The sequence below is a fragment of the Rhamphochromis sp. 'chilingali' genome (genome assembly GCF_963969265.1).
Source record: "Rhamphochromis sp. 'chilingali' genome assembly, chromosome: 5".
Classification (NCBI taxonomy): Eukaryota; Metazoa; Chordata; class Actinopteri; order Cichliformes; family Cichlidae; genus Rhamphochromis; species Rhamphochromis sp. 'chilingali'.
Window position 1 is genome coordinate 35905730 of NC_137932.1, and position 13865 is coordinate 35919594.

The following is a 13865-nucleotide window of genomic DNA, read 5'->3' on the forward strand; positions in this document are numbered from 1 at the left end:
GAAACCACAATACAATTAAATATAAATTACGTCGTTCACGTCAAAGATCCGGCTCTAAGAGCCATTTCGTTCGCGAACGACACATCTCTACTCTGTTCGGTTCTCTGTAGTCAAACGCATACGCAGCAGCGTCTCGCTTACCTTGTCCAATCCGAGAGCTACGTGTATCACACGCGGGGTTCGGAGTTCAGAGGTTGCCAACCAGAAAACAAGATGGCTGCAGTCATGATGAGCCATAAGCACTGCTGAGCTCATTTACGCGGATAATATATCAGAATAAAGTGGTCGTGTTCTTGTACTTTATCCTGGGTTTTCCCCCTACACGAAATGCGGACACGAATGGCGCTTATGTACAGTTTGTTATGGCGGCTATTACTGATTCTCGTTCACGTCAACAGAGCGCTCTTCTCTTGGCTCCACGTCCGCATCCAGAGCTGGAAGGGCCGGCTGTGGGAGCGAGCAGCGACCGTCCTGCTGTTGCCGATATCTCTAGTTGGATTTCCAGACTTTCAGAATAATCTGAATCATGGCCCAGATGCTAATGTTAAACCGATAACTGAAAAGAGCACCGGCGGTGGCCGGTCACGGTGTCTGTCTGACGGAAAGTCCCTGAAGAAGATACCGGTCCATATCGGCCTGTTGGTTGCGGAAGAAGAGCCCAGTTATCCGGACATAGCAAACGTGGTGGTGTGGTGTATGGCTGTCGGCATATCCTATGTTAGCGTGTATGATAATCACGGTAAGCATGTTACTCCTATCAGCTGAGTTTGCTGCTTGCGCTTTTATACAGTGAAGTTCATAAAATAATAAATCACAGCTTCATCAAAAATAGCTTTAAATTTGTTGTTTAAAAAAAAAACTATACACGTAGTTTAGTGTAGTTTGGATATTATTTGGACAAGTTCATCCGATGTGAATGCAATGATTTGCAGATGTCACTGAACCCATATTTTATATCTTTATATCTCTCTCTCTCACTCACACACACACACACACACACACACACACACACACACACACACACACACACACACACACACAGATTCTTAAGTGGAAAAAAGAAAATCATAATTCCAGTCTTAAAGAGTATTAATGTGTGTGAGCTTTAAATATTCAGTATTCTTCTGACTCTTAAGCATTTTTATTTTATTTTATTAGATGTACATTGTTTCTAATATGCATTTTAAAGATATTGTTTCCAACTTTGAGGCTTTTAAGATTACATTGTATTACATTCATTCTCTGTATAAATTTCCCCTTTAATGCTTAGGCTGAAGATGTAGCGAATCTTTTCCTTTTCAGATTAGCAATACCCTGTTTAATTGTTTACATTAAATGCAAATTAAATCTGTCTTTTTTCACCACTTCCAAGTCCTAATTTTGTTTCAACATACTTTCAGCTACAGACACTATTCAAACGTTAAAACAACTGCGCAATATTTAACTATTAAACTTGTATTCATCTTTTCATTTTTTTGGTTGATTCTGTTCATTTGGCCGTCACATTTTCAGTAGGAGAAACGTTTCATCACTCATCCAAGTAACTTGACAGTGACCTCAGCTGACTGCAGATTTTCACTAACCTTATAAAACGTTATTGTGCAAATGCACTGTTTATAAGATTGGGGAAACATGGATGAGTGACGAAACGTTTCTCTGAGTGAAAACGCTACATCCAAATGAACAGAATCAACTTTTGGGATTCACTTACCTGGATGATTGAGCATCCATCAAGACTTCATTTTGTTGCTTTTTTTCCCCTGTTACAGTTATGTTTCTGCTTTTTAACTTTAAGCGGAGGTTATACTGCAGCTGAGCATTTTAGCCTCAAATTGTTGAAATTATTGTCCCCTTCTCCCTAAATGACAAATCTCGTAAAGCTAACTGATATTAATGTTTTGACTGAATTAGGGAGAGTGCCTTCTGACTGAAGTTATTTTACATTCCCAAACTACCTCAGTTGGCCCCTTTTGATATGGAGGAGCAGCGGCTCTATTCCATCCCTCTCTAATGACCAAGCTCCTCACCTTAGGGTCTCTCAGATTGTAGTTTTTGTCATTGCCAAATGATGTAAAGTCTCCACTATGGTGACGGTTTTTTATTTAGCAGTTTTCTACCTATCCCTCAGTTAAAGCACTTCATACAACATGCCACATTGTGTCTGTCTGATTACTGAATCACACAGACGTAAATACAGTACTTTTATCTAACTTTCACACACATTCAATTTTCAATTCAATTTTATCACAATAGCAGTCGCCTCAAGGCACTTTATATTGTAAGGTAGACCCTTACAATAATACATATAGAGAAAAACCCAACAATCATATGACCCCCTATGAGCAAGCACTTTGGCGACAATGGGAAGGAAAAACTCCTTTTTAACAGGAAGAAACCTCCAGCAGAACCAGGCTCAGGGAGGGGCGGGGCCATCTGCCGCGACCGGTTGGGGTGAGAGAAGGAAGACAGGATAAAAGACATGCTGTGGAAGAGAGCCAGAGATTAAAAACAAGTATGATTCAATGCAGAGAGGTCTATTAACACATAGTGTGTGAAAAAGGTGACTGAAAAGGAAAACCCAATGCATCATGGGAGTCCCCTAGCAGCCTATGCCAGCATAACTAAGGGAGGATTCAGGGTCACCTGATCCAGCCCTAACTATATGCTTTATCTTAAATCTTAAAAGTAGAGATAGTGTCTGTCTCCCGAATCCAAACTGGAAGCTGGTTGCACAGAAGAGGGGCCTGAAAACTGAAGGCTCTCCCTCCCATTCTACTTTTAAATACTCTAGGAACAACATGTAAGCCGGGAGCGTGAGAGTGAAATGCTCTAATGGCAGGATTTTGAATTCAATTCTGGATTTAACAGGGAGCCAGTGAAGGGAAGCCAATACAGGAGAAATATGCTCTCTCTTTCTAGTCCCTGTCAGTACTCTTGCTGCAGCATTGGATTAGTTGAAGGCTTTTCATGGAGTTTTTAGGACTTCCTGATAATAATGAATTACAGTAGTCCAGGCTAGGAGTAATAAATGCATGAACTAGTTTTTCAGCATCACTATGAGACAGGATATTTCTAATTTTAGAGATGTTGTGCAAATGGAAGAAAGCAGTCCTACATATTTGTTTAATATGTGCGTTGAAGGACATGTCCTGGTGAAAAATGACTCCAAGGTGCCTCACAGTGTTTCTAGAGGCCAAGGTAATGCCATCCAGAGTAAGAATCTGGTTAGATACCATATTTCTAGAATTTTCAGGGCCGAGAACAATAACCTCAGTTTTATCTGAATTAAGAAGCAGAAAGTTAGCGGCCATCCAGGTCTTTATGTCTTTAAGACATTCCTGCAGTTTAACTATTTGGTGTGTGTTATCTGGCTTCATAGATGGAGCTGTGTGTTATCAGCATACCAGTTAAAATGTACACTATGTCTTCTGATGATACTGCCTAAGGTAAGCATGTGTAATGTAAACAGAATTGGTCCTAGCACTGAACCCCGTGTAACTCCCTAATTAACCTCACCATGTGAAGAAGACTCAACATTTACATGAACAAATTGGAGTCTACTAGATAGATATGATACAAACCACTGCAGTGCAGTACCTGTAATACCTACAGCATGTTCTAATTGCTCTAATAGAATATTATGGTCAACAGTATCGAACGCTGCACTGAGGTCTAGCAGTTTCTGTGCTGTGATGAGCTCTGAAACTTGACTGAAACTCTTCAAATAAGCCATTCCTCTGCAGATGATCAGTTAGCTGTTTGACAACTACTTCTTCAATGGTTTTTTATATGAAAGGAAGGTTGGAGATTGGCCTATAATTAGCTAAGACGGCTGGGTCTAGAGATGGCTTTTTAAGTAAAGGTTTAACTACAGCCAGCTTGAAGGCCTGTGGTACATAGCCGATTATTAGAGATAGGTTGATCATATTTAAATTTAAACACATGTAGATGAATGCATTAGGGCAGGGGTGGCCAACCAGTCAGAGACCAAGAGCCACTTTTTTTTTACTGTGTTACCGCAAAGAGCCACATCATACGCATGGGCACACATGAACATCACCCATCCTTTCCTCTCTCTCTCTCTCTCTCTCTCTCTCTCACTCACTCACACACACACACACACACACACACACACAAAATACACACATCTCTGCTCAGCCAGATTTATTGTAAATGTCACACACCAACATGATAATGACAGAAATGGACTCCTACAGTACTAAAACCACAGGCCAGTCATTTTCAACAATGAACATTGTGTGCACTGTCTCACACACACAAACTCTCAGTTCAACCAAGTCCACAAACAAAAATATAATAATCTACAATAGCATTTACTTTTATAATGCATGTTGTTTAGTGGGACTTCTGGCATTCCTTGCCTTGAACAATCCTCTTTAAATCTGGCTTGTATTCCGTTGTTGTCACTCGAAGCAATTCTTTCACATGTGTGTCAGTCAGAACAGATCGATGCTTTGATTTCACATGTTTTAGGGTAGAAAACACAGACTCGCAGACGTATGTTGACCCAAACATTGACAGTATCTTAAGCGCAGCCCGTTTGACATTGGGGTATTTTTCCATTGGCACACTTTTCCAGAACTCAATGGTCCCTTCCCTTAAAGCAGGTTTCAATTGGTCCTCTTCACAAAGATCGATCATCTCCAACTCAGCCGCAGCTTCATCTGTGACTAGCGGGACTTTCAAACAGCCGGTCTCTGCATTAAATGGGTCGGCGAGGAACGTAATCTGTGGCCTTTTCAATTGTAGATCATGGAACCGGGTCACGAAGCTTTCGTGCAAGTTTTCAATCAGCGTTGCATATCTGGCTCTTTGCTTACTCAGGGCAGCACTGGCGACTTGCCCGCTGGCTTTTAGCAGAGTGGGAAAATGCGTTAAATCTCCCTTTTGAATATGTGTCTTGAACAGCTTCAGTTTGTTGACAAACGCAAACACACTTTGCACTAGGTCAGGGAGCATTTTTAACTTACCCTGCAGGGTCAGGTTCAGTCTGTCCAAGTGACACAGCATGTCGACCAAAAAGGCCAGATCCATAATCCACTTGAGGTCCGAGAGCTCGGGATAGTCCTTGTCCTTCTTTTCCATAAACAGTTTCACGGCATCCAAAAGCTCAAAGAAGCGAGAGAGTACCTGGCCTTTTGACAGCCACCTCACAGTGCAGTGCAGCGGCAGGTCACCTGGAAGCCCTTGGTCCAGCTCAGCGATGAGATTCTTGAATTGCCTGTGGTTAAGCGCATGTGTGCGGATATAGTTGACGATTTCCATCACAGGCTTCATGACGTTATCTAAATTCAATGATTTAGACACGAGTTGCTCCATGTGGATGATGCAGTGGAAATTCCAAAAGTCAGGAATAGTTTGGTCAGCTTTGCACAGCCCCACAAGCCCGTTCACAGATCCCATCATGGCTGGTGCTCCATCCGTGGCTATTGCAGTTAATTTCGTTATGGGCAGATTTGCTTTTTCAAATGCAGCCATCATGGTTTCTTTCACATCTATGCCACGGGTTCTGTCTTTTAATGGCACAATATCCAGGAGTTCTTCTTTGATCACACAATCGTTTGAAACAGACCGTGCAAATATTGCCAACTGAGGCTTGTCTTGTATATCACAACTCTCATCCAATGCGACACTAAAATACTCACATGCTTGAAGGTCAGAGTGCAACTGTGATTCAATAGCCGTGTTAATGTCCGATATTCTGTGTTCAACAGTGTGGCGGGACAGTTGGACGTCTGATACCATGCGTTTTAATTTGTCGTTTTCAGGAGACAAGATTTCAACAACATCACTGAGGCATTTTTTAACGAACTCCCCTTCATTGTATGGCTTTTTAGCCCGTGCAATGTTCCAAGCCAGCTGATAGGATGCGAGCGTTATGGTCTCTGACCGCTTCGTAAATTTTTGGAAAAACTGTATCTGCTTTTCTGCCTGACTTTTCAAAGTGGCCAACTCGTGCTTGCGAAGTTCAGTCCCTTTTGGAAATTCCTGGTCGATGTTAGCATGGAGTGAGCTGAAGTGGCGCTGAAGATTTGAAGCTTTGAAATGCGCTAATGACGTCTGACATATAAGGCAGAATGGCTTACCATTGCGTTCAACAAAAAAATATAAACTCTCCCACTCTGTTAAAAACGTCCTGTGTTCATCTTCATATTTTCTTTTTGCTGTGCATTTTTTTCCTGCCATTTTAAGGGCGAACTTGCTCCTACTGGGAAACTTTGCGGTATTTTCATCTCACACACATGCGCATTTGATGAAAATACCGTATTGAACTCAAGCGAAGCGAACGCGCACATTTTAAAACAACAACATAAAAAAAATCAAAACACAAACTTTGATATGAACGTAAGAGCCGCATGAAACCAGGCAAAGAGCCGCATGCGGCTCGAGAGCCGCGGGTTGGCCACCCCTGCATTAGGGGATTCAGTATTTTGCACATTGATACCTGGTTTCTCCAATCTATCTATTGACCTTCCAAGTGGTAGACCACGCACCCTACTGACTGAGCCACAGTTGCCCCTAATTTTGGATTTATTTGCTTTGTTTTAAAGAAAATAGATTCTATCAATCCAAAAGTCATGTTTCTTCACAATTACTGTTTCTGTCTTAGGTCTACTTGGTGATTTTGATCAACCTGAACTGAATGATGTGCTTTTCCTCAACCCAGGTGTTTTTCAGAAGAACAACTCTCGTCTACTCGAGGAAATAAAAAGGCAGCAACAGGATCTGCTGGGTGTTGATGGATCTATGCACAGTGTGGAGTTCCTGAGCAGTGGTAGTGACCAACACCAGCACAATGGTAAGAACCTGGCATGATATCTTTGATTTTAAGTTCATACAATTACAGACTCAGATGTACTTGGAAGCTTTTTACCAACAAGAACTTTTAAACTTGTAATACCAACATTTTGATTAGTAACTGTATTTTAATTGTATATTTCCAGATCAATGTTTTTCTTGTAATTAAATTCTGTGACTGTGTTACATATAAGTAGTTACATTCCAAAATTTCTGTGTCCACTTGTTGGAAGTGCCTACAACCTCATTTTTGTTTTCTGTATTGTTCTTCATTAGGTTAGATGGAATCCACTTATAAAACTTCAAACTTCAGACCCTTACACCCTTTACTTTGGAGAGCCCCCGGTTCTGGGGGCAAAGGGGTTAAACTGTAGTTTAACGTCAATTCTTTGATGCAAATATCAACATGTCTGATATCCATAGAAACCTCAGAATCTCAGCTAAATGCTAATATAAACCATTTCTACAACCACTGAACACAGCAAAAAAATAAATAAAAGAAAGACAATTAAATGAGTAGTTACGTAATTGTGCAAAAACACACACCTGAGCCACTTACTCTCAAGTTCAAACTTTTCATGTAATGTATGTACAGGCTGAACTTTTTGTCCTCACACAGTGTCAAGAAAAAAAAATTAAGTCAATGTTAAACCATGATGAGCTGGTCCTGAAGTTTCGAATTAAGACAATAAAATAATGGAAATTCTGGGTTCATCAGATTCTCTACAGATAGAAGTAGCAGGTAAAATTTCATGGGGCAGTTTCAGCTGTTCTTGGTAAAGTTGCTGTCACATCTGAGGAAGAGAAATAATTTCAGATACCCAGTTGACCAGTCATGTTTTGAGCTACGAGTCCACTGGTCTGGCTGGTCAGAGCTTTTTATTCAGACTTGGATTGGTAATAAATGCCACAAATTCATACAGTGAAGTTACATGGTTGGTGTGAATGGTTACATTTAAGAATAGGTGAGTCAGAAAGTGTCAGTTCATTTCATCGTAGTATTTATCCACATATTTTAGTTTTCTTTAAGTAGTTCCTTTGTGGAAAAAAATTATTAGTCAACGAAATGAACATAGATGGTAACATAAATAAATAATGTCACTAATTGGCTTGTTCCACTGAGGTAATGTCTGACTGAAGCCGAAGCATCATTATATTGACCCAGCAGTTTCTCAGTTTACCCAACAATATGTTTCCCAGGTGTAATCTAAAATCCCTCAACCCATACTTCACCAGTGTGCTCCAGTAGTCTACATCAGGTGTGCAAGTGAGGTTACAGTATTAAAAAAAAAAAATTTACAAAGTTGAAAATTTGGGTGTGTATTTGCAGAAGAATACCATTAGTAGTCATATTTAATTTAATGTGTTTTTATGTGTCCTTTGTTGCAGTTGTGTCCTGCAGGCCCACAGTGAGGGTGCTGTCTCCTGACGATGGGAAGCAGAGCATTGTCCATGTAGCACAGCAGCTCTGCCGCTCTGTGGAAAACAAGGAAAGGAGCTTCAAAGACATTAATGTTTCCATGCTAGACCTGCTTCTCAGAGGTAGCACTTTATGCCTGTGTGCATGTGTAAAGATACTTTGATGTTTTTCAGAACACACTTGAGAGATTGTTGCTCACCAACCTGGGAACACCTTGGTAGCCCTTAATAAAGCTAGAGGGGGTTACTGAAGCTGCGTGTGCTTATTAAGAAAGAGTCTTAGAAGGCTTCTTTTCCCTAATCATTAGAAGTGTGTCATGGAGTTCATTAACTCATTACTGTTGAAAGCAAAAGAATTTCAAGATCCAGTGGATGTGTGTACTGTGTGTTTTAAAAGTAATTAAGACGTGTATTAAGTATTTTATTCTGTCTTTATCCACTCACTCCCAGCTGGTTACGCAAATGGCCGCCCCTCCCTGAGCCTGGTTCTGCTGGAGGTTTCTTAATATTAAAAATGTTTTTTTTCTTTCCCACTGTTGCCAAAGCGCTTGCTCATTTTGGGGTGGGGGGGGGGGGGGGGTTTATATGATTGTTGGCGTTTTTGGTTTTCTTTATCTATTATTGCATTGCATTATTTTAGGGTCACCTTACAATATAAGTGCCGTGAGGCAACTGTTGTTGTGATTTGGTGCTGTATAAATAAAACTGAATAGGATTGAATCATTATTGGACAGCTTAAAGAAGGAGCGTAACCTGTAGAGGATCCAGGTTAGCTGCGCCATGTCATGGGATTGTACTTTTACATGCAAGAGATGGACATGACATTGAAGTGCTGTAAAATGTTTCTCCTGGGCATTTTTCCCCACTGTTGAACCTCTTGTGTAAAGAGGCCTAGGAAAAGTGTCGTATGGATATGTCCAAAAAAATACTTAGAGGAGAAAAGTGAATGTGTGCCATGTAATTTATGAGTGTTGGAAAGAACAAAGAAGCACAGATGTAGCAGTCAAAATGTCTTTTTGTTATTTGACACAAAATAATATCCAAAAACCATTAAACTATTTTAAGAAATAAATCATCTTGTAACAGAGGTATTACACAACATATTGCCCCAGTAGAATTCCAGTCCACTGGTTAGGCTTCTGTATTTAATTAGACTATCCAATGCAACAGTTCAGCCAATTGGAGACAAATAAATGCAAAACAAACAACCTCTAGAAAATCAATTTAACTTAAATAATGACTCAAGTTTTCTAAAATTCCGGGGATTGGACACATTTATGGCACCAAAAATGACCATAACTGTGGAGAAGTGTATTATCCAGTGAGAGTGGATGTATATTACCTAAATTTTCTTTAACCTGTGTGGCTGTGGATCTCGGGTGACAGCTACACAAGTACTGCTGAATGGGAGCCACTCTCAGATTTGAGTTCATTCTATAGTCAGAACATGCAGATTCTCAGTAAATAGGAGAAAAAAGATTGTCTTGATAACATGTTCGCTTTCTTTGTGCTTGTTTCAGAATCAAAGAATATTCCAGACCCTGAGTTGGTGGTGAAGTTTGGTCCTGTGAACAGCACACTGGGCTTCCTCCCCTGGCACATCAGGCTCACAGAGTTCATGTAAGCTTCTTTACATCTCAGAATTTGCACGTTTCGATGGACCACGTTTAATAATGACAAAGTATGAAAGTTTGTTTGAATTTTGAAATTGATGTCATTAACTGAATTCACTTTGAAGCGCACTATGTTCAATGTGTAACCTACTCTGTGCCCTCAGCTCCCTGCCATCCCACAGAAATATCTCGTATGAGGACTTGTTGGGTGCCCTGCAGCGGTACGGGGCTTGTCAGCAGCGGCTCGGACAGTGATATTAAATACACAAGTGTGGGCTTTACACAGCCAGGACATCCCGGACAGATAATGACTACCGTCCCTCATTACTCGTCGGCTCAGCTATGCCCATCTGCTGGACCTCTAATACAACAAGACATTTCAAATATATGGAAACCAGGAAACATAGCCAGCCAATCTTTACCACCAGCTTGTCTTCTAATGAATTCACATTCCAGGACTCATGGAACATGCTCGGTAAAACAAGAAAAAATGGCACTGACGTAAGACTGTCTCCACAGACTCGGTGGTCCTAACACCCTTGTTTGTTTCATTCTTTCTCCAGCTGTCATTTACTGCTGATGGAAAAATTGCCTTCACACAGACTATATAAAGAAAAAACGAATCTTTTTGTGCAAGCTGCATCACAAGGAAATATAGCAGCAGTTTAGGGGCATGCAGCACAGGAGCTGAACAGCAGAGTGGCTAATGTGTAAATATGAGAAATTCCTGTAGCTCTGTTTGTCTCTGTGGCCTCCAGCTTGCAGTCATGTTCATGTGTAGTGTTGTTTCATGCACATACAGACGGTTGTTCAACATTGTTTTTGGTCTGAAATAAAGAAATGCACTGTGTGTATTTGAGTGTGTTTTTGTGTCTGTTAACACTCTTAGAGGAAAAGAAAGCTCCTTTTATGACAGAATGAACTCTTTCTATTATGATTTAACCTCGACTCACTGTGTGCTTGGACACGACTCAGTTCTTTATATTTTGCTTCAGTGCAGCAAGACTTGTTTGTCATTTTTAAGGTGGTCTTGAATAATAGTTTGTCTGAAGTTTTTCTTCGGACATTAGTCTGAAAATGGTTAGGTACAATGTTGTTTTTTTTATTGTTTTTTTTTAAAGTCACTTAGCATATAGATCGTTGAATCAAGCATAAATCCAGCTATGAAAAATGCCAACGGTGACATTCTGATGGGCATCAAATAGTATTTGTGCATCAAAAAAGTTTTTAACTGAAAACTTGGCATATTAGCATTCTTTGCATTTTAGTTTTATTATTTCACCAAAACACAACAGTCATCTCAAGGCACGTATTGCCATGTCCTTGAGATATAGAAACAGAAAAAATCCTGCAAGGTATTGGCACAAGACCCGTGAGATGGATCTGACCCTTCAGGTGATCCATATGTTTTCGAAGCCTCATGTAAAATGGTTGCTGCCAAGAAGCCATTCTTAAGGAAGCTGAGCAATGCCAAACTACACAATTTTCTTCCCAGACCAATCATTTCAAAAAATCGTGGAGGGGTGACTTGGCTAGGGTTGCCAACCGTCCCTTAAAAAACGGAATCATCCCGTATTTAGAAACAAAAGTACATGTCCCGTATTGAGCTAATAAGGGACGCACTTTGTCCCGTAATACAGTGAGAATCAAAAGTAGTCTATAAATGTTTATGGAATTAACACTTTGTTTGAAAACATAATTCCCAGCCCCTCTCCTGCTTTGTGACCAATGAGCTGACACCACACTTATGACAATTCGAGTATAACAATTCAGATTACCGCTCATCTCATTGGTCGAGGAAAGGTCGCTTACAGAGAAAATACCGGAAGACAACAGATGACCACAACAAGAAGCATGGCCAACAGGGAAACAAACGCCGACACTGCGGTGCAAGTCTCGGACGACAGTACACCTAAAGCTGGGCAGACACTGCGATTTTTTCAGTCGCGTTATTCAGCTCCTGCTCAAACTGCACAATTGACTCGCAGGGGTTAGAAGTTGGTAGGTCACGATGCAGGTCTCACACTATACGGCCCGATGCTCTGATGCGACCTGAGTGCGCACACTGTGCCTCCATAAAATGAAGGTTATAACAGAAAATCTGTCGCTCGCTCTCTCTGTCTTTCACTCACACAGACACACCACCACCATCAACTTTGCTAAATTGCTAATGAAAAACATTGATCAGGCAGCTGTGATTGAGCAGCAGTGTAGATCCAACTATTTTCACGGTTGTTGTGGTCGTGATCATTTTGTGATGCCACATCGAAAAGGCTCGGATGAGCTTTCCAAAGTTCTCCAAGTTGTGCCTCCGTCGCTTGTGTCCAGATCACACGCTGCACAGCCGTGCTGCTCCGTCTTTTTCACCGACGTTTACGTGTTTGCGCGTGAGCAGTGTGAGCCCCTGTGGTGACACCCTCACGAGCGATTGATGATCGGGAGCTGGTCGTGAGGTGTTAATCACTTCTCGTTACCCCACGTATACTACACGACGCACGATGACGGCCAAAATCGGTCCGATCACTCAAAAATCGTCTCAAAATGGGCCTAAAACCACACAGTGTGAGCCCAGCGTTAGAGCAGCAATGTTTGTTCCCCTCAGAGAAAGGGAAGAATGGGAAAAGGAAAACACCTGGCTGGAAAAAGTTAATATGGGCATGTGCAATGAATATCAGCGCTATGTGGCCAGAAGTGTGATAATATAACTTATTTTGTGTAATAAACAACTGCAAGGATAGATGATTACAACAAATTGATGACTAATACATAAAAGTAATACATAGATGAATAATGATGATGAGTTAAGATGCGTAATCATGGGAACAAGCGGGTTTACAAACAGGAGCAGCTGATTAGCATTAGAAAAGCTGAAATAATACCTCAACTGAAGCCAATTGTACTAAATGCACTAAATGTGCACTGTTACAAGAATATTTTTCTTTCTATTGTTTTCTATTATTTTAAGTTAAGCAGGACAGAGTTCTTTTAAAGAAAGATTTACTTATATTCTCAAAAGTTAAGCATGACAGGCTTCTGTTTAAGAAAGAGACCTGTTTTACTGTGTTAATGTTGTCATTTTGAGCTAAAAATAAATGGCTAAATGATCATTTGTTTCACATGTGTTCATATCACAAAGAATACACATCTACTTAAATCAAATTCAAGTCAAATGGTTAAAAAAATAATTTCACACACAAAAAAAGAGCTAGAAAATTCACCACACTGGGAAGGGTGAAGACAACTGGGTCGCCCGGCCCTGGCCACGAGGTGTCCCTTATTTATTTTTCAGGGAGTTGGCAACCCTAGACTTGGCCTATGTTATCAATGAATGCTTCACATACCATCTGGAGATCACACCTGCTATTTTATTATTTCTCATCACAGTAATTTTACTTAGTAAAACTTGATAATGAATGCAATATTCTAACCTCACTCATAATGTAACAGCAGTCTGGCGAGGAAGGAGCGGCTAGCCGGTCCAGCGGGCATGTGGTGTGGAGGTTAGCCGGATAACACGGAGCCAGTCAGTTAAATTAAACAACAGACCTTTATTCCTTGTCAGCAACATAAGACCATACAAGCCAGGTCTCCACGGCTCTACACTGTCCGTACATACATGTGCGGGGATCGGTAGTCGCCGGTGCCAGGCCGTTACAACGGTGAGGTCTATCCTGAGAACAGAACACGAGCAGCATGTAATGGCTGCCGCTAACAACTCACACACCCCCTAGGAGACTCCCATAGCTACTACAATAGTAGGGCAACCCCCCCCCCTAGTGGTGCTATAACCCAAAAGGGTTGTTACAATAAGTAAGTAATTCGTTACTGTTACGTCTCCAAGAAAGTAATCCCATTACTTTAAAAAAGTAATCAGATTATGCATTACTGTCCCATCTCTGCTCATAATACACTGAAACCCTTAGTAACTCTCTAGGGTTACATTCAATATAGAAACAGCTTTAGTGAAGGTTACAAATGATCTTGTGGACTCATCTCTGCCTGTCATGCTAGACC

General features: G+C 40.9%; 1 protein-coding gene across 1 annotated transcript; it reads left to right on the plus strand.

The window, feature by feature from the left end:
• The first annotated feature begins 182 nt into the window (after positions 1-182).
• nus1 (NUS1 dehydrodolichyl diphosphate synthase subunit) lies at positions 183-10705 on the plus strand. The gene is made up of 5 exons (XM_080882219.1): positions 183-739; positions 6689-6820; positions 8209-8361; positions 9759-9858; positions 10016-10705. Exons 1-5 carry the CDS (start codon positions 328-330, stop codon positions 10104-10106), a joined length of 888 nt encoding a protein of 295 aa, XP_080738345.1. The 5' UTR covers positions 183-327; the 3' UTR covers positions 10107-10705.
• The last annotated feature ends 3160 nt before the right edge of the window (positions 10706-13865 follow it).